Source organism: Euprymna scolopes, chromosome 10 (assembly GCF_053919585.1).
Source record: "Euprymna scolopes isolate OS-2025 chromosome 10, ASM5391958v1, whole genome shotgun sequence".
In the NCBI taxonomy this organism is placed as follows: domain Eukaryota; kingdom Metazoa; phylum Mollusca; class Cephalopoda; order Sepiida; family Sepiolidae; genus Euprymna; species Euprymna scolopes.
This window is the reverse complement of record NC_136491.1, coordinates 94,433,181-94,459,662: the sequence shown is the minus strand read 5'-3', so window position 1 is coordinate 94,459,662 and position 26,482 is coordinate 94,433,181. Positions and strand designations below refer to the sequence as shown.

Below are 26,482 nucleotides of genomic sequence, written 5' to 3'. Positions count from 1 at the left end.
TATATATATATATATATATATATATATATATATATATATATATAATTATTTTTTACTATAATAATTTAATACCTACAGACACTAGTGTTTCATCCTTTCGGGAATCTTCAGTTCAGTGCAGGGTGTCACGGTAAACACCAGTCGACAGATTCGAACTCGGCAACATGAGCCATCTCTGGCTCGATTAGCAAAAACCGTATCCATTCGGCTACCATTAACCGCGTGATATAACGCGAAAATTTGTGGTTGTCGCGCGTTTATATATGCGCACATGCTATTGAGTTTTTTGTTAACCAGTCAACTTTCTAGTTGCCGCCGCGCCCATGCTAATCAGCCAATGGACAGGCACTTACAGGATAAAGGCATAGTTGACCTCTGGTTCACCACTTCTCTTTTTGTGTTTATGGGAAGAGTAGATATCCTTTCGTTATAGTAAGCTGGTCTACTTTCATCGTAGCTGTAGTTGGAAAAGTTATTTTGTGCGTTTTTTCTATATTTCGGATATTATGTTAGTTTATATATATATATATATATATATATATATATATATATATATATATATATATAAAAGTGAACGTGGTTGTGTATCTGTCTGTCTGTATATCTGTCTGTGTGTGTAAATTTTCCTACACAATAACTCTGTCAATTTTAAGTCTACAGACTCGAAATTTGATATACAGAGTACTGAGATGTGGGAAAATCTATCTGATCGGGTTTCGGCCATAAATTTGGTGATTAAGGAGTCAAAGTTCAACGATTAGACCTTCGAGAACTCTACAAAACTCCTCCGACAATTTTTGGTCCAAACACTTGAAATTTTAATTATAGATTCATTTAACATGGATCTAACTTAATAACTTGATTTGACCTCAAAACAATAAATGTTAAGAGGTCATAATAGGGGCCAAAGTTTAAAAAATTGACCGCTTTTTTTTTTTTGCTCAACATACACCCCCAAATACCCATGCAACGCCGGGCATCCATGCTAGTATATATATATATAATATATATATATATATATATATATATATATATATATAGAGAGAGAGAGAGAGAGAGAGAGAGAGAGACTTTTTATTCTTTATTTTATTTATTTACTAGCAGGGGTGCCCGGCGTTGCTCGGGTGTTTGGAGGTGTATGCTGTGCAAAAAAAGCAAAAAAACAAAAAAAATGGTCAATTTTTTAAAACTTTGACCCCTATTATGACCCCTTAAAATTTATAGTGTCGGGCTCAAATCACTTTATTAAGTTAGATCCAAGTTCAAGGAACCTATATCTAAAATTTCAAGTGTCTAGACCCAAAATTGTCGGAGGAGTTTGGTAGAGTTCTTAAAGGTTAAATCGTTGAAATTTGACCCCTTAACAGCCAAATTTCTGGCTGACACCCGTCACATCGATTTTCCCAAATCTCAGTACCCGGTATTTCAAATTTCGAGTCTATAGACTAAAAATTGACAGAGTTATTGCGTAGGGAAATGTACACAGACAGACAGACACATAGACACACAGACAGACAGACAGACAGATACGTTCACTTTTATAGATATATAGATTTATTTTCTATTGTTATTATCAATTTCAATTTTGTATCGCATTCTAGAGTAAATTTTATCCTGTGCACACAGTTGTTCGCTATTTCTCTCCTACAGTTTAATAGATGTTGGTGTTCTTTAAATAATAGGATAGCGAATTTTTCTTTCAGACATAATCTACATGGATCTTCGAGGTCTCTACATGTACTTGCTTGTCTTATTATTTTCCATTCGACTATCGGCGAACGTCCGCTTTCCTTGAGTTTCCAGTATTGGTTTGCTCGTGCTGTTTTTATTCTATTTTAGGGGGATTTTTTTAACGTACTTTTATGGTGATAATACCTGTTTTTTTTTTAAATAATAATAATGGTTTTTGATAATATCAAGTTCGGGGGGAGGGGACAAGAAAGAAAAATTGAACATCCGAACTGGCTTATGATTGTATCGAAGTCAAATCTTATGTATCTCGCGTGGTTAGCGCGAAAATTGAACAATATGAAAGAATTATTTTATACAACATGAAACATTTTAATGCTGAATTAATAGACACATTTTAACTTTGACGGTCAAATTAATTTAAAATTGTGCAACCACTATGTAAATTAATAGCTATAATGAGTAGTCGTATTGTTGGCTTTAATGCGGGTTATAGTCTAATATATAAACGGCTATCTGTCTGTCTGTCTGTCTCCATGTTTTCATACTCTATCTTCTCCGAAACTAAAAGTCGCAGAGCGGCGTTAGGGGCCTCAAATTATTTGATTTTTATGGGTCGTTCTTTTATGGGTTTGTAGCCGGTTAAAAGTGTTTTTAAGAGGTTAAAAATAGATCAAAATTGAAAAAAACATCGTCCAGCATTTTGTACATTCACGTTGGTACAGTTTGGGATTTGATTCTAGCTGGTGGCACCTAAATATTTTTTTTTCTTTTGAAATCACGACTCTTTAATAATATATTCGAAATCCGTACAAATTAAAATATCGTATTTAAGCGTATTTTACGCCCGGGCAAAGTCGGGCGCCCCCCCCTCCCTGCTATTACAATAATGAAGTATTATTTAAGACATAATTCGTCATATAAAAGTGTTGTAGTTTTAGTCTGGTTATTAGATTCAAAACTACGTTGCTCCACCTTTTGTTATGTAACATCAGCAAATGAAGAGCGTGCATTAACAGGCTTGAATTCAATAATGGAAACTTTACCAAATTAATAAACAACACAAAAATAGTAAAGAAACAATAGCGCCAAGAAAAACAACAGTGCAGATGGGCCAGACAAATTTATAAGCATTTTTAAAAGCGATCGAATCCTATCTCTCGTGGAGAGCGCATTTCCCTAACGTAAACTAGAATAAAAAGGGAGATCACTCAGGTATCAATCCAAAATAACTCAGGTAATTTTTAGAGCAGTCATACCGATGCCAAATCCTATCGTATTACGATGTTTACTAATGCGCAAATAGATTTAGGAAATGTATGAACCCTAAAGGCTTCCCCAGATTTGAATAAAATAGCAACGTGTGTTCTACTTTATCAGTTATTTTCGAGATTTCATTTCTTTTTATGCTTACCTTCGAACTGATATTTTTAGTTTCATTACAGGGAAGTCTTATTCGTCCTACACCCACCTCACTCTCCCTAACGAAGTCGTGGTATAAATTTAATTTTTTTTTTAACTATAATATTAGTATTATTTGGTTACTACGGACTAGTGTTCTCATCTTGAGAGTTATGTTCACAACGTTTCGGTCGATATAACCTTCGACCTTATTCAGGTATATCCTGTCGAATTCGGGAACCTTTCTATCGTAGATTAAATAAACGTAGACTTCCATTCGAAATCCTCTCCAGATTCCCAGTTTCGATAGAAAGATTTTCGATTTCGATAGGAAGATTCCCGAATTTGACAAGATACACCTAAAGAAGGTCGGAGATTACAACGACCGAAATGTTGTGAAAATAACACTCAAATTGAGAACAGTAGTCCAAAGAATTCAAATAATATTCAATAATTAATCCTCATCTAAAAAATTCCAAACCATAATCCAATAATACTTAGACACTTAGTATGATCAACATGACGACCGCGTCTGACTACATTAATCATTGATTTGTTTTCGTATGCATATTAGAATGAAGCGGGGGTGAATGGATAACCAGCACGAATTGACAGCTCCGTAGCACCATGTCAACTATTGATATTGGAAAATTTGGCATAATTTCTCTCATGATTACCTAATTTTATCGTCACAACCAATGGCAACATAATCAAGCAAATCAGTCCACAAACCATAAACAGATGATTCATACAAATTACGTTGGATTACAGCGTATCAGCTCCTTTTAGACTTTCTTTTTGCATGGAAATCGCTCTTGATAAGGCATGAAGTCACTTGATATAAGAAGCAAAAAAAAAAATGCTACTAAACTAACCAATGCTAAGTGTAATACGGATAGCTTCCGGTCCAGAAAATATCAATCCTTCCTCCTTTGCGAATGTGAAGAATGAAGGTTAAAATAAAGAAAGCACAATTATTAGGCTTAACAATTAACAGAACAGAAATTGCTATTTAACATTTTAGAGAGGGGATCATATCTTTTACAGCGATATTAGTATGCCGTGTATTGCTCCGTCTTTTACTATTAACAGAATGCAATTGTTGCAGCAAAAATTAAAATCGAAGCAAGAAAAAACATTTATATATATATATATATATATATATATATATATATATATATATATATATATATGAGCTATCAATAATAATATAAATAATAGGATACAGAATAATCACGTTGACACACCGGTTCTCGTTAGATCACCAAAATTAAGCAACGTTGAATCTGGTCAGTACAGGACGGGTGACCAATTTGGGAAGACCAGGCGCTGTAAGTAGGAGGACGTCGACTCTTCCCTGCAAGAGTTGCAAAAACCTAACGTCGTTATTTCCTCTAATAGGATTATACATGCGACTGGGTACCGTTTGTGAATTTAATACTCCCATGGAACTTCATCCTTTGGGGTAGCTGCTTAAACTCGCATGGGGTTAGTGTCGTTTCCATTTTTCCAAGAACAAAATGAAGTTTTTTATACATATGTGCGCGGTCTGTTTATACGGAGTCGTTTATTTCTTTGCCTCGTTGCTTCTGTTCATCTTCGCAGAGTATTCTGTGTGGCAGTATCGTCTAATGATTGTCGATTACCTCGTCTGCTTATCTTAGACGAATAAAACTCCTCACGTATGAAAGACACAAGGAGGTGTTCGTTGAGTTTTTTCAAGGTTTTATTGGGAGAGAATAAACATAGGAAAGAGAGGACTAATGCTTCAATTCTTAAACTTACGTTTTTACCTAACAAGATGAGTGACGCGCATACGAACAGACATCGGTAACACCCAGATTATTTCTACATCGTTTGCGTGTCACGTTCGTTTGACTTCCAACAGAGAAACTGACTGAAACTCTTAGTTTTTTTCCGCTTGAAAACGTGACGTCATTCATCATATCCTGACATCGCTTCACTGTTTTGTCTACGGAGTTTGACCTCTGCGCTTTGCTTTAACTCACGTCACCCGCCTCTAGGTACAAGTATATTTGCAGATTAAGGTTATCCTGCCATGCACTGAATGTGACACTTGTCAAAATTCACACTAGCTGACTTGATCGATAATTACTGGCGAAGGTTCCCTACTATGTCACACTAGTCAGAATTCTGTTTCGAAAGACATCGGATAATTATAAGAGAAACCACATGATGATTGACAATGTTCTAACCGAAAACGTTTCTGTTGATTCGAACTTAGCACACTCATGTTGTCAGCCCGTACCACTTACCCACTACCCAGTTTTCCCTTTAAAATCTTTTAGAACGGATCGGTTGCAGTATGTATTGTTTGTTTGGCATAAACTAAACAAAAGGGGTTGATATGCCGCAAAAGGAGAGGAAGACAGCCGGATCGTTGACTACGTGTCTGTTTGTGTCCGGTTTGCAATCCTAGTATTTTTAATAAGTAAAAAAATCGATTTGTGTTTTTGTCGAGAAAGGCTAAACGTCCTGGAAAAATACAATTTAAAACTCTCTCTCTCTCTCTCTCTCTCTCTCTCTCTCTCATTCTCTCACTCTCTTATTGTCACACTTCCTATTTCGAAAGACAATTTGTACCCTATTTTATTATATCTTCTCTCTCTTCCTCTCTTTCTCTCTCACTCTTTCTCCGCGTCTTTCTGCCCCCCGTATCTCTCTTTCTCTCTCTGTCACACTTTCTATTTCGAAAGATAATCTATACCCAATTTTTATATATTGACTCTCTCTCTCTCTCTCTCTCTCTCTCTCTCTCTCTCACACACACACACACACACACACACACACACATGCTGCCATTTTTCTACTTCTAAAAACAATTTATACTTCTTCTCTCCTCTCCACAGGCACATGCATATAGGAATTGTGTTAAGCCCTTTAAATCACACAGCTTTTTTTTTTCTAAAGTTCTCTGAAGAGTTTTTTTTTATTATTATTATTACAGCTAGGTACACGGATACTGAAACAGTGCGTTCTGTGTCGAAGAACAAAACGTTCGTAGATCTGACGGCTGATCGGAGTTCAACTAACTTTCAAATTTTTTGTACCATGCCCCCGGAAAGGTTTCTCTTTGAATCACGTGATCTTGACCGTTTGAACGCTTTCGTTTTCGGTGCTTCTGCACAATAGTGGTATTTGCAACAAATGCATTTCATGTAAAAACTAATAATGTGTACTTACGTGTCATGGCGAAATTCGTATAAATTCCAAAAATGACAAAAAAAAATGATCCAGTGGAAGATGTGCTAGATGTAATTTTTACAAAAAATCATACATATTACCGGTTCCACATTATACATTTTGAAATGGAAGATTTTAATCGGAAACAAGAAAAGCAAGGGAGATAAGTCAGTTAGCCATTCATAATTAATCGCACAGAACTCTTCTACATTAAAACATAGGATAAAACTCCACAAGTCGATAACTTTTATTGTTAATTATTTTTCTACCGGACCATATTTTGTAATTTTTGGAATTTATACTACTTTCAACATGTCGTGTAAGTACGTGATAGTGTTGATGCATTTGTTTCAAATCCCAATATTCTGCAAAAGCACCCATTTTAATGTATCAATCAGTCAGTCCCTGATATATGTACATTTTAAATGATATCTGCGTCTGGTACAAGGTCGTTTCATCTGGGGCCTTGAAAGCATTGTATTTTATCTTTACCTTTATTTATCTCTTTTCTTATTTCACACCCCTTTTTTTATTATATATCTTTCTCTCTTTCTTTATCTCTCTCTCTCTCTCTTTCCTTTTCTCATCTCTTTATTATCTCTTTCACCATTCTTTGTATTTTATGTGTCTATCTTCGTTTCTTTCTTTTATTCTCTGAATTTCTCTTATCACTATTTCCCTTTCTCTATCTATCTATCTATCTATCCATCCATCCATCCATCTCTCTCTTTCTTTCTAGCTGTCTCTGTCTCTGTCTCTGTCTCTCGTCATACACTCTTCCTTCCTTGTCTTTCTTTGTGTTCTCCTGTGTATACTTATCTCTGTCGTGCTTTTCTTACTTACCTCTCACTTATCTTCTTATGCCTTGCCTTTCGTATCGTTCTTCTCTCTCTCTCTCTCTCTCTCTCTCACACACACACACACACACACACTTTCTCTCTCTCACACACACACACACTCTCTCTCTCTCTCTCTCTCTCTCTCTCTCTCTCTCTCTCTTACTCTCTTATTCGCTTTATTTTTATATCTTTCATTGTATTATCTCTTCCTCTTGTTCTTCATTCTTTTTATTACTTTACTTCCTGTAGTTTATCTCTCTTTTCATCTATACTAGGCACCGCCAAAACTGGGGGGGGGGCAGCTAAGTACTTTTTGACGGACCGTCTTTTTAAAAATCTACCAAAAATCAGGTAATTATCCAATCAATACGAAATTTTCAGCGATTATTAAGAGAAGAATGAACTTTATAAGAGTGTACTTATTTTTCATAAACAATATATATATATATATATATATATTATTTTTGCTTACAAAAGGGGGTTCCAAATATGCTTAAAATAATCATCTGAAACTGAACAAAGCATATTATGTTGTTGTAAGGGAAGGGATTATAGATTTGAAAAAAAATTGTTTGCATACCTTATTTTAATGTCAGAATATCAGAACTTCGATTGTGTTTAATTATCCCGCTTTTGAGTTTTGAAGTGTGAAATTCGGTGAATATGTTAAGTAAAATAATTAATTTAAGTTAAGCAAAACAAAAAAATGTTTTTTTTAATATTTATACGAAATGGCATTTATTATTTATGCCATTTTAAAATCTTTGATAAATAAATTAACAATTTCTTTTTAGCGAGCCGAATAATGCATGACCATTATTAAACAGGGCGTGCTTTGAAGAATCGATACAAAAAAAAATTCGATAAATATTTTGCCCTTTGTGTTAAAAATATCATTATTTTTTTTCGATCAAGTTTGGAAACGTTTGCCGCCTTTCGACTACGGTTGACCAAACGCGCTGAAATATTTTTTTTTATTCTGCTTTAAATTGCCCCCCTCCCCATTTTGGAGAGCCTTCCCCCCACACACATACACATTAAAAACCAAACTCATACAAATGGTCACTCATCTGCTACTGGCCAGCCTCAGCGTTAATAATACATTGAAATTTTCGTCACTGAAAAATAAGTTTTTTTTTTTGGGGGGGGGGCTTTTTGGTCTTCCGTGGTTTGCTTTTTATCAAGTACAAATGTAAACAGTAATCAAATCGACTCGAAGTAACTGGTTGCCTATATGAATAAGTGGAATTATTTGAAATCCAAGTACTTATATTATAATATTTTTGCATATTTTCATAGAAAATCACCCTAAATCTTAGACAAGAAATAAACAAATTAATTCTTTTAAAAACCTTTTTTTTTTAACTATTTATATACGTTTTTTGTGCAAAACAAAACATGCCGATTGTTAACTTTTTTCGGAAAATTTAACATTTAAAATTTAATTAAAAATAGTAGAAAAAGTATTACGTTATTCTGCTTTCTATATGATAAAATTCAGGGTTTTATCTTTCTGGAAAAAAAGAAGTTACTCAGAAATAATGGCTTTTAATAAATGTAATTTCGTTTTAAGAAACAACAACAACTTGATTTTTCGGTCATTTTTGGCGGTGCCTAATCTTTACGTTCTTATCTGTCTTTCTCGTCTATTGTTTTATTTCTATTTATTTTCATCTCTCTTTTCTGGTCTTACTTTCTTTTTATACTTTATGTCTATTCTGGTGCTACCAGATCAGGCTGTCTGAAAATATTGGTATCCTCACCTAAAATGCACTAAACACTGATGTTATGGTTTTTTGTTTTATTTTTTTTTCTTTGCAAAATTTTCCGCCTATAGAACTTTATTTTATTTAGGAAAAAAAACGGTTCACTTGTTACCTTAAGCATGGAACCCTAATGGTTTGAAGAGAGATAGGGGTCGGTTGTCATATAATTTGTCAATACTTTCTGACTTATGCTACACTAGACTCTTTCGCCAAAACACCTCAATCACTGTCCTTTGATTCTACCTATATACTTCCCAATCTGTTTTAAAATCAGTTTATTTACAAAAGGAAAGTGTTCATGAAAAAGATCCTGAAACGTGTTATCGTTGGGGATTGGACAGCGTTTGTTGTATGTACTATTTAAACACCCCCAACCTTCTACTAAGTACAGATCTCCCACTGTTTTTCAGGTAATCCCTTATAAAAGCGTCCATCATAGTCGATGTGTGTGTGGGTGTGCAACACATACAATAAAACAGTTCATCAACATCAGTTAAGAGACCTCTCTCCGTTGTGTCATCTTCTCATTATCCAAGATCATCTTCTCTTCTCATTATCCAAGATCATCTTCCTTCGAAACGAAATAAACAATAATAGGTTGTATATTTGATATAACTTTATTTTCATTTCAAAGTGTGCGGCAGCTTTTTCTGATTCTTAAATTATACTAAGGTCGTGTTACTTCAAGCTTCCAAACTCGGAGACGATATCTACCATGTTACGTATTTTGTTTATTTAACTAACATTCCACGTTAACTTTCCCGATACATTTCTACCATAAACATTTTTATCTGTAAAATACATAATTCGTTCAGGTTACTTGGCATCCCTCGGCAGTGCTTTATATAACACTAAGTGTTGTGTAAAAAAAAAAACAGCTCGGGTTGGGGTGTGGGCATGGATGATGTCTTACAAGATTTAATATGACAGGGTAACTAGGGACAAAATAAAATGCGGAGAATGGGCATCTTCGGAGGTTCTCTAATACCAGAAAATAAAATGAGACCAAGACCCATTCCCTCTACTAGATAAGGGTTTTTAAAAATTTAAGGATGGTCTCCGGAAAACCTACCAGGACGTGTGACATACCTATGCAAGGAAGATGAGCTCTTACCTGGCTTCTCGAAGAATGTACAAACTAGTGTCGTGCACCTACCATCTGTCGAAATTCATAGGTCTAATTTACTACAATCGCGTTTGATTTTCACTTTGAGCTGATGCTTAAAATAGACTACCAGACCCCGATCAGAAACAGATCCATCCCCATGGACCTCTTCATGGCATGAAACCCACGGCTAAGATGGCTAAGATGACTAAGAAATCCATTATTTTCTCCCTAGACCGCGACAGGGCTACATTTCAGATGATGTATGCCACTTTTTAAACCATCGGATGTTCGTTATCGATGCGAGCAGTTACCTCACTAACATACTCTCAAGGGAAATGCGGTTTGCTGCAATTATAAAAGGCGTGTTCGGTAGTTTTTCTTTCGTTAGCTTCACAACGCAAGCATTAAGGATCCATCCATACACTATCTTTGATCAGCTTGTCATAAAATGGGAAACATCCCGGACTAATCTCCAGGTACAAGCCGTTCTCTTAAATAATCAAATTCTGCTCAATTTTCATTACTACCGATCATTACGCTGTTGTTTCACCGACCACTTTACACGCATTGGTCCTTATCCTCGAATATACTTCAAGCTTTGATAAGTGGTGAATGGCTTGTAAAAAAAAACTTAATCAAATCCGTCAAAGCAAAAAACAAAATCAACGATTTCTTTCTACATATATCTGGATATCCTATATATCAAAGTCCAAGTCTGTATATCAAAATTCGTTGAGTGTATAGGTTGAGAAGTGTCCTCACGCACACATTCTCACGTTTATAGATATATAGATTTGAAAATAATGTTGAACGTGTGTTAAATTTTACAACAGGTTGTTGATTGAGCGGAGAAATGAGCGGTTTCTTCTAGTGGGAGGTGGAACAGGAGTTGCTTTTAAAACTCTGTATCTGATGACACCGTAAAAACTCTTAGAAAAGCAGAATATGAAACTGTTAAATCGTTGGAATTTACAATTTTTGCAAAAGAAAAACCAAATAAATATGATGTTAATCCACGTTTTATTCTGTATATATTTTCCTTAGGCTTTCTATCACTGACTCAATTCGAGTTTGAAAGCGACTGCAAGTTTTAATCAGGAGATCTTTATTTATATTGCTTTGCTTTTTATGTTGCTTATGTTTTGTTTTGTTTTTTGTTTTTTGCCTTTATTTATATTACTATATTTTGCTCGGACTATTGCTTCCATCAGATAACAGTTGGTGTTATGAGGATGATTATCAACTTGCTTTTCAATGCCGCCCCACACGTAATAATCCAAAGGATTAAGGTCTGATGAGTTAGGAGGCCATAAGTTTGGCGTGACATGATCATGAAAATTCTCGGCCATCCAATTCGGGGTTTTGAGAGCCTTATGGGATGGTACCGAATCTTTTTGGAAGACATAGGTCCTTCCATTAGCTACGTTTTCTATCTAAGGCTTTACAATGGATTAAAGAGTCTCGACATAAGCATTTATATTGACTATGGAAAAAAAACTAGGAGACATTATGTGTCCTTCACTACTAGCAACACTGAAAGTCATTACTGTTGTTAGAAACTTTGTGTGCATAACAGTTTGAACTTCAGTTGGATCTGCACATAACCGCCTATCATTTCTTCGATGGACTTTTTGATCCTGGTCGAATTTTTTTTTTTTTTCATCGGAGAAACACCAAAGGCACTCCTGTTCTTTGGGATGCTTCAATTTGTTTAAGAGTTGTTTTGCACGCATTAAACGATTCTCTCGTGGTTTTTTGGCGTGAAATGACCTCGCCTAAGAACATATGAATAGTATCCGAAGTCTTCATTAGTGTTCCTTCAGTCACTTGAAGACCTTTGGAAAGATATCGCATTGATGTACCAAGATTTTCGTCGATCATGTCATGTACGCTTCTGACAAACTCAAGTGTTCTGAGTGAGTCAGAACGTTGGCAAAGCTATTTTCTGTTGCTCCCGGCCAATTCATCACCATTGTTTTTATTTAGCTCCTTTCTAACTTTACAAACGAAACATCTGGCGACTTTTAGAAATTTTGCAATTTCAAAATTGCTCTGTTTCGCTTTTATAGATGCTATTACAGCGTGCTTTTTTGTTTGTTTGGTTTTTTGTTTTTTTTTGGGGGGGGGGTTCATTTCATTAGTTATGGTAGTATCTGCCATGGGATCTTCTGAAAGCAAAAGAAAAAATAAAATAGTGTATTTTCATTTAAATTGCAAAAATATAAGTGTTCTCAAATACCTTACACACCCTGTAATATATATATATATATATATATATATATATATATATATATATATATATATATTAATACAGTAAAATACTGTTTAAAAAAATATTAATAAATAATAAAATAAAAATTAAATATAATAAAATATATATTATTTATCTACGTCCAAATAAAATGTGAGTGGCTTTCGAGGTGGAGACGATACTTAACCGTATTTATCGTTTAAAACATCAACAAGGAATATATATATATATATATATATATATATATATATATATATATATATATATATATATATATATATATATATATATATATATAATAGAAATACGCATATCAAACTCTCTTATATATTTCAGCAGATAAACCCTGTAAACGTCTTTGTAAATTCATTATTTTATTGTTACTTCTAAATTCATCCAGTTTATTCTAAAATATTCTATAATATTGATTAGCTGTTACATAGAGAGGGTGATATAAACGTGTAAATTGAGTCATTGTTGTATAGTATAGCCATGGGATATATTACAGCTCATATTTACATAACGGTATCATATTTTATATGAAGAAGAATATAGGCGCTTCATACTTTTCTTTATACGAAGTTCTTCTTTCACTGCTGGGCTTTGTAATGAAACATGCAACGACCAAAATTGAGAAACCTGTTTTTTTCTTTTTTTGTGAAACCACAGCTACGTCGACGACTTCATATTTTTAAAATATACTTTTATTTCAGTGCCTCAGTGGTCTTCACTAGGAGTCTGCATTACGTGTCTACATTGCCTGTTCTTTCTAGCCCCGCTTCGCGGACTTGAATACATCTGTTCACTTTCGTGACCAAATTCAAACTCCTTAATCTAATTGTCTTGACCTCTTGGCCTGTCACTTCCGTTATGTCATCATCAAAAGCACACGTCTTCTAACGTGTGACCTCTGTCACGTACGCTCAGAGTTATTTTGTTTATTTAACTTGGCTAATTTATGTAAACATCTTCAGCTAAACAATAAATAACTCCCAATCTAAAGTATTTTAGCAATATCACCGGATAGATAGATAGATAGATAGATAGATAGATAGATAGATAGTTAGATAGATAGATAGATAGATAACTAATTTAACTTTTAACCATGTTCTTATCTAACAGGTATTTTGTCAAAACATCCTATTGCTATATTAAAAAAAAAATTAAATGTGTGATACTTTTTGCAATTTTCCTGCCAAAAAACTTCCGATGCAAGGAAGGATATCTTTTCAAAAGGAGATAAAATAGAAAACTCCACTTTATCATGGCTGCCATATCTGAAATCGAAATTGTGAATTGATGTTAACCTCACAAAATCGCAATTATATATTACTCCAGATTTGCAAATCATAATTTGTTTTCAGCAATTTATTTAATTTTTAAGAAATAATATAATCAAACTTTTTTATAATTAGAATTTTTATTTTTTTATTTTGAAAATACTTGTTAATTAATTTAATGGTTTAATCATTAATTATTAACAAAATATAATTACACTTCAGAGTAACAAACAATTATTTACAAATAATGAAATTGAATCCATTTATAATATAATATCTATAATATAAAGGGCAAAAATCTGTTCAAATGTATGTGCGTTTGTATGACTGCCTAAAACTTTACACAGAGGCGACAGATTTTCACAAAATTGGTATCGTTTTGAAGTCCGACCTTTCGGACGACAAATATCGAAAGATTGGCTAAAAATATGAATTCCTTCACCCTCAAATTGGCACTTTTCTATGAGGCGGGGTAGCAAAAAATCGTTCCTTCATGAATATTTAGCCAAAACTCATGCGCAAACACGTTCTTTCTTGAATTAGTTTATATATTAAAAAAAACACCTGGCTTTGATCACGCGATCATAGACCAGTCGTTATAGTAGCAGCGTCGTTATCTTAAGATTGTACGTTCGAGCCTAGATATCAGGTATTTTTTTCTATTTTTAAAGCTTTAATATTGAAACAGAAGTTATTTATGCCATTTTTACGTTTTTTTTTTGTCATTATTTTTCCATTATGTCGCTATTTTGTTTTGCTTTTTATTTTTCCGATTTTTTAAAAAGAAATTTTAACATTTAAAACAGGGTTATTTACGCCATTTCTTTTTCGATCGCTTATTCTTTATTTTGCATCACGTTTGCTGTTTTTTTTTCGATTGTTACGTTCTCTTATTCCTTAATTTCCATTTTGTTTTGATTTACTCCCCCTCTCCCCTCCCCACACACACACCTCACCACAACGCCGGGTACCCCCGCTAGTTTTTTTTATAAATGATAAAAATAAAAATTTCGCCAAAAGCTAAGCGGACTAACGTAATGGTGGTGTTGAGAGGGTTAATTCCGGTTCCCAGTTTTCGATTTCAGATACGACGGTCATGCTAAACTGGATACTTGCTATTTTACCTTGTATAATCGTGTTACGTACTTACATTTTCTTTGTATTATTTATGCGTTTTGTCTCTTTTTAATGGCAGTATTTTCAATCAGGAATTTACCCAAATTTAGTCATATTTCAATTGGATATGAGATCTTTTAAAACTTTCAATTGAATCCACAAATAAACAACTAGACATATTCTGCGATTTTCAATCTTTAATAGAAATTAAATTCGATTTATGGAATCAAATAATTGGGATTTTTTTTCGTTGTTATAGCAATGATTTAATTAGCGGAGAAATTATGAGTTGAATTGCCTGTCTTTTTCAAATAAGATTTAATTAAGGATCGGGAAAAAAAACCTCACTTTTATTCATACGGATTAAATAATCTCAAAAAATTTAATAAAATATGGAATTCATAATTCGATTATATTTGTTATAGGAATTGATACTTTTTTAAGGTGCGTCCATGTGATCAGAGCGTTTCGCAATGAAAATGCTATTTTAAACCTAAGTGTGAAGGATGAATCAACTGATCGACTGACAGACAGAGCCTCTAATATAATTTTGGATGCATCTGATAAAATTAGTGTACATACATGTGCTCTTAAATACCATGGTATTTTGGAGTTTGCTCGATCGTACGCAAATAGAAACATTTGATTGGTTGACAAAAAGAAAACGAAATAGGCAGAGTATACATTACTAAGATTATTTAGCGCCATCCCACGTAGGGATGATGCGACAAAAGGATCCGGAAGTGGAATTAAAAGGCGAGCGGCCTACATGATCTTCATGGCCTGCAGTCAACAATAGGAGTGCCTCGAGTGATTAGCAATAATCTACCACCTTCTCAAAGAAAGAAAAACAACAAACCAAAATTAAGCGTGACAGACTAAAGTGATGATATTCTAAACTTAAGATTGACAAACTAAAAAACAAAAAAAAACACGTGATTTCAATTTTAAACGTTACAGAACAAAGAAAATGATACTTCAAACGTATGTGTGACAGACGAAAGTAATGATATTTTACATTTAAGCGTGATAGACCAAAGTAATGATATTTCAAACTTAACTGTGACAGACCAAAGTAATGATATTTCAAACTTAAGTGTGACAAACCAAAATAATTATATTATAAGCTTAAGTGTGGTAAATCAAAATAATTATTTTTTAGCTTAAGTGTGACAGACCGAAAAAATTATTTTTTTTTTACTTAAGCGTGATAAACCAAAATAATTATTCTTTAAGCTTAAGTGTAACAGTCCAAAGTAATAATATTTTCAAATTTCAACTCAAGCGTGACAGACCAAAGTAAATATTTTAACTGAAGCGTGACAGGCCAAAGAAAATGATATTTTTAACTTAATTATGATAGACCACATCAATATTTCAAACAAGTGCAGCAGACCAAAGCAAAAGAGATATTAAACTTTAATTTGACAGACTTAAGCCAATAATATTTCAAACTTAAGCATAACAAACTAACGATATTTATTATTTCAAGCTCAAACATGATAAACCGAGAAAATTAATATTTCAAACTTAAGTGTGACAAACCGAAAAAATTGCTATATTAAATTTAAGCCTTATAAACTAACGAAAACGCTATTTCACAATCAAACCTGACTGACCAATGAAAATGTACATTTTAGACTGGGGTATGAAGGACTAGCCAAATGGCTGCTGGACAGACAAAACCTCTCGTTCAGTTACATGGGTGCATTCAAGAAAATCTTTGGAGTTGGATTAAAATGATTTGAAGTCATTTCTATTTAAGATACAGAAGAGAAATGCTTTTCGAGAAAAAAAAAACCAAACCCTAAAGCAAGCATGTGAAGCAGTTTTACACGTCAATGAAATATATTTACATAATTTATTTACATGCCTACACGCGGGGATCGGAAGTGACACAAGGTCGGGTGTCTGATTGGGTTTTATTTTCCAGCACATCAACCCTTGTTGTGTTATTTAATGCCGAATCCAGTAATTTCTGGAAACATAGTTATGCTTCAAGTTCTTCAAATATTTATTCATGGTGTTTGGGTTTGGTTGTTTTGTTTTACGGCGTATCAACCCCTTTTTTGGTTTATTTAATGCAGTTGACATTATTGCAACGTAGCAAGTAACTATTTTCCTTGGTTCAGCTGATTGCATATCTACTTTACGGTGATTTCTGCTTCACTCCGTTTTGAGACACAATTACATGTTTGTGCATTTAATTGTGAAGCAAGGATTGTACAATCCTCAACCGCACCTTTTCTGAGTTGGCATTGTTTGATTCCGCTGGCAAGGAAAAATCCAGCACGGCTGGATATAATACGGTGAAGCGGAAAACAAAACACATATAGCACCAAGTATTCCTAGATGGTCACCTATTATGGTACTAACCAGAATCGGCGTTCCTTAACTTCGGTTATCAACCAGGAACCGGTGTGGGTGTGTTAACGTGATTATGTCGTACATTGAAAACAAAATTATTTAAAGAATACGTAATCCGATCTGGCATTTTCTAATGTGAGAAATTCTTAGTCATTAAAAAGAAATTAACAATTAACAATTAAAAAAAAAAAAACATTGTAATAAGGGAAATAACTCTTATTCGTGTAGTAAGAGTTATCGTTCTTTAATTGATTTTTTCATTCTTTTTTAAGTCATGTTTCGCTCTTATTAAATCAAAACTATGTTTAGTTTAGATATAGAACATAAAAAAAACGGGTTCTTATAAAATATAGAAATATTCTCTAACGAATTTTGAACATGAGGAATCCATGCCAACGCCAGTCCAGTAACGCTCGCAAATAACAAAAAGCGGTCAGTTTTGCAGTCACACAAGAAAAATTAGCTAAATGATCATTTTGATAATAATGCTTAGGAGGCCACCCTACTAGATTGAGGGATTCGTTTATGTAGCAAAATAAGGGGCGAGTGTGTACAAAAATAGATTAGGATTGTAAATTTCCACGCAAGATAAATATTAGATAGAATGGAATTTTTCAAGCGAAAGTCGTAATACATTAAAAATGTATTACAAAATGACAGTGACGTCACGAGCACAGGAAGTTGAAGGCTACGTGGGGAACGGGTATAGGGAATCCGTCTCTCCTGACTGAATCAATAGAGAGAGAGAGGGGTAGAGAAGGGGGGAGAGAGAGAAGAGAGAGAGAGAAGTTAAGCTTTTGGTTAGTTGCTTCCTCCCGCCATGGGAAGGAGTGTGTGGGTGTTTTATGTGTATGCATGTATACTACGAAGAATAAATATAATCCTGAAAAGACTTTTAAACCCAAATTTAATTTTTTGGTGTTTATTAATGGCATTTATGATATTAAAAAACAAGAGAGAAGATTAACCTAATCAAAACTCTGACTACAAAAATTTGACCAATTGATTCTGCCAACGAAAAATACGCACCATAGGGATCGAGAAGTTCACACACACACACACACACACACACACACACACACACACACACACACACACACACACACACACACACACACACCGAGTCGTAGAAATTTCCAGGTTCATATCTGGAGGCGCATTAATTCACTGGGAGAGATGCGCCCCCAGTCTTCGTTAAAGCATGCATCTAGGAGAAGGAAAGTTGGATGTAAAAACTTGCGGTCCACTGTATACTCTTTGCTGTGGAAGTTATCTGCACCGACAGGGGTTAGCAGTAATACCAAAAAGTATGGATGGTTCTACACATAGCATTCACTACTATAAACAAATCTTGTCTGCGGATTTCTGAGCAAGTTAGTTGTTGTGGCGGAACCTCAAACGTCGAAATCGACGGGAGAGTCCATTTATATATATATATATATATATATATATATATATATATATATATATATATATATATATATAAAGAGAGAGAGAGAGAGAGAGAGAGAGAATTTCCAATTACAATTTAGGTAGTGCTTTTCATTCAAAGGTATCACAGGCAAACAAATAAATGACTCCTACAAAACAAACGATACATTTATTACTGGCAGATGTTGGCTCAGTGGTAGAGCTGCAGATCACAAACTCTGGTGTTCTAGTATAGGTTCAGCCACGTTGATTTCTATAACGACGAAACACGTGTCTGTTGATTGCTATATATATATATATATATATATATATATATATATATATATATATATATATAGTAGTGAGGGACGCAAAATACGTTTAAATATGATCTACTTTGGTATTGAACACTTTTGTATAACTATATATATATATATATATATATATATATATATATATATATATATATATATATATATATATATATATATATATACAGGCATTTAATCCGCTCGGGACACTTGTAACCAAAATGAACTGCGAAAATGCTTTTATACATTCTGAACACATTTTAAATATAATTTAATTATTTTACACTTTGAATAATTTCTGAAGAGGACGCTACACAGAATGTTCATGTTCCGTTCATTCTCCTCTAGGATCCTCCGACCACTCCGTCGTATCAGTTAAGATAAAAACGAAATGTAATAAGTCCCCAGACGTACCCCTCCATCGTACTGTATACCGATACTCTATGACTGACTGGGATAGCTTCCGTACATTCATATCTGATTTACCTCTGCACTCCATGTTTAAAAAGGAAGTGCCCTTTATAGTATCAGATCTGACCGAATGGTTAATTGTAGGGATAGACCAATTCATACCATCTAAAAAATTCCAACAAAAACCTAACAGCCAGCAATGGTTCTCCCCAGAATGTGCTGTTGCTATCGCGCACAGAAATCACTTTTTCCATAGCTACCAACGTAATAGATGCACTGAGACTAAAGATGCTTTCAGGACTGCCAGAAATCACTGTAAAAGAGTAATAAACAAATGCAAGAGAGCTATATGCTCAGTCTGTTAAATCCAAGGTAGCTGATCAGCGGATTGGTTCCCACCAATTTTGGCAAATAACAAATAGGATCCTGAACAGAAGTGTGCGTTATATCTAATAGTTTAACAAGGTTTTTAAAAGGTATGAGGGTCCACAATAACACCTTAACTTTAATCTTAATTCACGTTAAATTTATTTTTTTAGTTGAATCATATTGTGTCGAATAAATCAACTCATAAATTCACGTTCTTATTGAAGTGAAAGCCAAGAAAAAAGTTGAAACTTTAGACAGTTCTCGACACAAATTTTGCATAACTTTGTTTTTTTTTTCTTCTCCACTTGCACGTGGCACTCTTTCGAAAATAGATAAATAGATAAATAATAAAAAAAAACGCTTTTTATTTGTCAAAGTACTAGAAGGAATTCAGTTGATTACAACCCTTTCTGTGTGTTCTTTACATTACAATATTACAACCCTGAATCCGATGGCGCAATACTACACCGTTCAATACTGTAAAACTGAAACGAAGCTGTTCTGCTTGAAAAAGGGCGCCATTTTCTTCTTATTTATAGTTATATCGATTCTTTGCTTTAAAAAACTAAAGTAATTACGTGTTTACTTTTTTAATATCCCATTTTGCTTTTTCGGATTATTTTACTAAATAAGTAAAGCTTCATTATATTTCAAAACTGTTTTTGTTTCTTTGTTTTTCGATATTTCGTCGATATTATTTAGTAAGAGTATTTAGCAGAAAAGTCAACAAGCGACTACCCGAAAAAATAAATATACAAGAAATAAATGTTACCATAGTCAATAAAAGTTCAGTTCATATTTTTTTGTTTTGAAATAGTTTTTAATGCTTTTTATTTGAAATAATTTCAGCGAACCGAAATTAAAACGAAATTTGAGACGATAACTACCTAAATGCATTTTTATATAAACTACACATACCATAATCGAATATTCCTCAAGCACAAAATAACGGAAAACATTAAAAACATTAATGTTTATAAATATTCCTTACGTTGACGGAACTCTCTTAAATTGTTAACACAGCATGCTCAGGTGCCCCTCCTTCAAATTGAAAACGGGGCTCTCCATTTCAAGGTCGCTGCCATTTTGATTTTTTTTAACCGATTCGTAAATTAAAAAAAAAGAATTTTTTTTTTTTTGCAAACTACTTAAAAATACAAACCAATGAACTTTTCTTCCATAAAAGTAACTTTTATTGACTATGGTAACATTTATTTCTTGTATACTTATATTATTATATATATATAACATTTTCTCTTTGTAAGGAATCATAATTTTGTTGGTCACTCTTGGCTACGAATGGAAACAAAGTTGATATAAAAATATATTTGCGCGAAAATTATCTTTACTTTCATCATATTTTGCTTGGGGTAAAATTTTGGAGTATCAAAACCTATCTCTTTACAACCCCCTCGTTTTCATACCCTATCATACTTTCATCAATCACAGTCCGTCCACCCGTCGTTGACTGGGTTCAACAACAGCCTATAGAAAATGAACTCTGATTTATGAAAGTATGGTAGGTTATGAAAAGGAAGGGTTGTAAAGAGATAGTTTCGAATTTGGGGGTATCAAAACCAAAGTAAAATATGATGAAAGTAAAAATAAAATAGATAAACCCCATAATTTATTATACCATACCTATCCACACTGAAACACTTATCACAATATTCTGTGGATCTATATTAAAAAACCTTGTTAAACTTTGTGACATATTTCCATTCTATGGAGGTCAGGTACGAACGAATACCCCATAATTTTATTATACCATATTTCTTCAAACTGAAACATAATTATCAAAGTATACTTATGCAGATAGATATGAAAAGTCCTTATTAAAGTTTGTGCCTATTTCCATTCTATGGAGGCCAGGTGCGAACGCAGACCCCACAATTCTATTATACCATCCCTATTTAAGTTAAGACATACTTATCAAAGTATTCTTATGTACATCTATATCAAAAACAATTGTAAACGTTTTTTTTTTATTTCAAATTTTTTATTACCATACTTTGTGGACCAGGCGCTAACGCAGACCTCACAATTTTAATGAACCACCGTTCTGCCAGATCAAACATACACATTCCTGTGTCTCGATACATCTTCTATCATTATATGTAATCAGTTTTTTTTTAAATAGTCAACCATATAGGAGCCTATTCGTGACCAGACACACACACACACACACACACACATATTCAGCTTTATATTATATACTAGCGGGGGGATACCCGGCGTTGTCCGGGTGTTTGTATGTGTGTGTATGGGGGGGGAGATAAGTAATAACCCTGAAACGATGTTAAAAATATCGGAAAAATCAAAACCAAAAAAAAAAACAGCGAAAAAAAAAACCGCTGTGTGTATAGGGGGGAAGTAAACTAAAGAATAAGCGAAGTAAAAAAAATAAAGAAATGTTGCCCGCGTGTCTAAAGATGTAAAAGAAAAAAAAATAGTTTTCGTCGCGAGGCTGGATTGAACCCGGAACGCGGAGGTGAAACTAACTCCAACCACTTAACTGTGTAGGCCAAGAGTAAGAGGAATTGATTATAGTGTTAAAATAAGGGTTATAAAGCGAGTGGAAGAGGTTTGATTGACAGATAGCCACTAAATGAGGCCATCGCGGGAGCGTTACGAGATGACGTAGCAGTATTTCGTTTCCTGTCTAGACATCTCTCTCTCTCTCTTTCTCTGTTTGCGTTTGTGTATGTCACTCTCTTTCTTTCTCTCTCTCTCTCTCTCTCTCTCTCTCTCTCACACTCTCACTTCGTCTTCCTTACTCTAAAGACTGGAAAATGCCGTCTGGCTGTAAAACTTTTGTAAAAACTTCGATCGTTAATATTTTTTGTAAGCGTATTTTTTTTTACTTCACATTTTTGGCTTGTTGTTTTTCGTTTAACTATCGTATCTAACTATCTTGAATGTGCTTTGGTAACTTTGGTAACGTTGCCATAGCGTAGAAGTTCATAGTTTAGCTTGTGTACGGGTTAATTTTTTTTTACCGATAACATGTTTTTTTAAATTCAGACTGCCATTAGAGCTGGCTGACGTCAAGATAACGTAACATGACTCAGAGGGTTTTAAATACAAGTTGACACAAAATAAACGGCCCCGTGTATACTTTATGTAGAAGAGTTGGCGCCCGTATTTTGGGGGGCAGTTATAAATCGATTTAAAAATATGTAATGTTTAACACTAAAATGTCACTTTTTTGGGACCCCCCTCTGCAGAAAATCGATCAGTTGACGCACTTCTGGTGGTCCTTTTGGGCGAATTTTTCGATATTTTTCGTCCGGAGGGTGGGGCTTTAATATGATAACAAGTTTGTGAATTTTTGTTACGTCGGTCCAAAGTTTTTAGCAGACACACAAACATACATATATTTTCGCTTTTATATATATAGATATATTAATACATTAATTGTGTAAGTGGTCCGATCATTCAACATGAACATCCGTTTTAAAAGTAAATCACTTTTGTTTATATAATCTAGTGGACACCTTGAATGGTCTGATCTTAAGACATTTTTCTAATCACCTGCTTGTCGGTTTGAAGTACGCATCCATCCATTCCACTATCTCAGTGGTTCTCAACCTTTTTTTACTCATGGCCCACTTTTCCCTTCTTTTTATCTTGGTGGACCGCTTTATAACTATTGGTCATAAGGAAATCTTCTATTTTTCACTAATATAAATTTTGAGGTTTTAATAATCAAACGAATATTATATAATTAAGCTTTATTTTTAAATGAAAACTAATTTAATGTGGTAAACCTGGAAAATAGAAATATTATAGTAAAAATAACTTGAATGATTGAAAAAAAAACTATACAAAATTACAGTAGAAATTAAATTTTTAATAATAAAAACTATTCTGAGTTGGTTTTCTTCATGGGCCACCAAAATATTGTTGCGGACCCCCATTTTGTTATGTTTTGCCTGTGGACCCCCAGAAATATTCCATGGACCCCTAGGGTCCATGTGGACCCCGGTTGAGAACCCCTGCACTAGACGTTCAGAATGCTTACAGTATGTAGCTCTTCACTTTATCGTTTGAACTTCAAACGAAATAGTTTCGACATGTTATCAAAACGCTTTCTTCTTTTTATTTAGACTAAAGACAAAGGGTAAACCAAAACGAAAAGCAACAACGGCAACAACCGGAAGAACTTTTCAGCAGAGATGCCAACCGAAAGCGACCTTCACGGCCTGAACCACTCTCAATGGCTGACTTCAACTACAGAATACATTTCATGGGAAAACACTTCCAACGTGGAAAACTTTTTCAACTGCACGACTGACATCAGATACGGAAAGGATTTCTACAAAGTGAGGATTTTCTTTTGAAATATTCTTCTTACTTGTTTTCTTCTTCTTCTTCTTCTTCTTCTTCTTGTTGTTGTTGTTGCTGCTGCTGCTGTTGTTGTTGTTGTTGTTGTTGTTGTTGTTGTTGTTGTTGTTGTTTTCTATGTTTGTATTTGAAGTGCGAACACAGGAGATTTGTGTTTCCTTTCAAAGAATCATTCAATTTTATTACAACTTTCGTGCATCATTCAGTAAATTATATAGTAGAAAATATTAAATATTTCAAATGTCGTAATGATTTTCGAAATTTGTTTTTAAATTTAAGCAAAATTAACCTATGTCTGTGATTATTTGTCTTAGAGAATTAGGAGAATAGAGTAATTTCAATTCTATAAGAAGAGACTTATCGGAATAATATAAAGCTCAACAAATTTTCCTATATGGAAACAATAAGAGTGGAAAATGAAGTCACAAAAACTATATATTGGTGAATATAGAATGGTTCATTTATTTAATAAAGGTATACATACATTTACTTGGGAGATAGAGGGACTCTTTATACACAGATATTTCGAAGCCTAATGAGCAGAGTAGAGAAGATGCTAGGTAACATAATGGGGATGCGACATCTACCGTGGGATTCATCAGGAACGAAATAAATCAATGAAATTATTGATGTTGTTGGGGGAATTATATCGAATTCTACGATAAAGGAGGAACAGTATATAGAGTGTAATGTAAAAAGATGTATAGGGTTTCTATCATTGTCTTAAATAATGTAGGTAGTTTACGTTTTAAGACTCAAGGGGGCTTATAGGGGTGGATGGTTAGTGATCCTATTTTATCCGTATGTAAAATGTATAGTATCTATACAGGGTTTTTTCATCGACAAATGCAACCGAGATGACAGCAGCACATTGAGACGGTGTATAATTTCAGGCGAAAGATTATAATGACGAATTAAAGCGAAAGGGCGTATTCTAAATAGGATTGAACAAAAGTAACGGTTATTCCAACATTACTTATAAGAAGACTGTGTGACGTTATGAGAAAGTTGTGGAGTGGATTACATAAGGCGTCGTGTACTATGGTTTTAATTTAGTGAGGCAACGGAAGGTCTGAGGGTGAGTTAAAGGAGTAAGTTATGAGGTACGTATGGGTACGTATGGTAAGGCTCTAATACTAAATTTTAGAATATGGTATATATTAGATACTATGTAGCAATAATCGTAGGGTTGCCCTGCTATTAGGTTACAGGTGGGGGGTTGAAGTGTAAGGCGGAGGTATAAATATAGAAAAGTTGATAGAGGTGGATAAAGAGACAAAAAATAATTAGGATGTGGACGAATGACGTGGTGGGATAATAGAGGAAGAATATACTACTACTACTACTACTACTTTACTACTACTACTACTACTAATAATAATAATAATAATAATAATAATAATAATGATAATAATAATAATAATAATAATAACTAGATAAATAAAATTAAGGGATAAAGACGTAAGAATTTTTTTTTTAAATGAAAAGTAAAATAAAATGAAAAGAATAAATAATTAAACAGAAATTTAGTTAAATGGCGGCAGAGATGAAGAACTAGGTTACATGTATACAAAAGTGAGGCACAAAGGTATAATGTGTGTATGGGTTTAGCCAGCAGAGCAGAGAGTTCGGTAAACAATGTCCCGGATGATACAAATCTTTTTTCTTTTTGTTTTGTTTTTTTTTTGTTGTTGTTGCTGTTTATAATAATTAAGAATCCTGCATTAATTAAAATATAATATTTATGCACCTTTTACGGCTGAGCTAGTAATAAATGAAATGTTGTTATCGTTTTAGATTTGTTTTTAGTATTAGAAATATATATATATTAATTTATGAAATATTTATTGATTTCTTTATATATATCTTTTAAATAACATATTTCTTATCTGACACTGTTTGCTGCCGACTTCGAGTGGCCTATTTTTCTGCATTACTAAATTTCTTTATTATTTATTGTTTTTATTATTTTTTATTATGAATATCATTATTTATGATTTCAGTATTATTACTAGGGCTATGACAACAGAATATTCTTTTCACTGCTTTGACTCGAGTATATATCTGAAACAGACACAGTTAATCAACCGAGAACCACATCACTCTATATAAAAGCATATAAGATATCAACGGATACACACTCGAGGGTCAACACAATGAAAGGAATATGCTGTTGTCCTTGTCCTAATTATTACTCTTGCTATACCTTATTATTATTTATTGTTTATTATTGTGTACTAATATTTTATTAGTTTTTATGATTTATCATTATTATATATTACTATTATTTTTTTATTATTTATAATTATGTATTGGTATTTATTATTTATTGCTATTTATTATTTATCATTATTATATATTACTATTATTTTTTTATTATTTATAATTATTTATTGCTATTTATCATTTATTGCTATTAATTATTTATCATTATCATATATTACTATTATTTTTTATTATTCATAATTATTTATTGGTATTTATTATTTATTGCTATTAATTATTTATCATTATCATATATTACTATTATTTTTTTTTATTATTCATAATTATTTATTGGTATTTATTATTTATTATTGTTGATTTGTATTATTTGTGCACAGGTCATTGTAC

General features: G+C 33.3%; 1 protein-coding gene across 5 annotated transcripts in view; it reads left to right on the top strand.

Moving 5' to 3' along the window:
* LOC145286146 (cardioacceleratory peptide receptor-like) overlaps window positions 1-26,482 on the top strand; it is a 351,148-nt gene that overhangs the window by 292,065 nt on the left and 32,601 nt on the right. For all 5 annotated transcript variants that reach the window (XM_080134875.1, XM_080134879.1, XM_080134878.1 and 2 more), the window contains one exon: window positions 23,632-23,847. In XM_080134875.1, coding sequence (XP_079991001.1) covers window positions 23,701-23,847 — 147 coding nt within the window. In that variant the 5' untranslated portion in view covers window positions 23,632-23,700. The remainder of the gene's footprint in view (window positions 1-23,631; window positions 23,848-26,482) is intronic.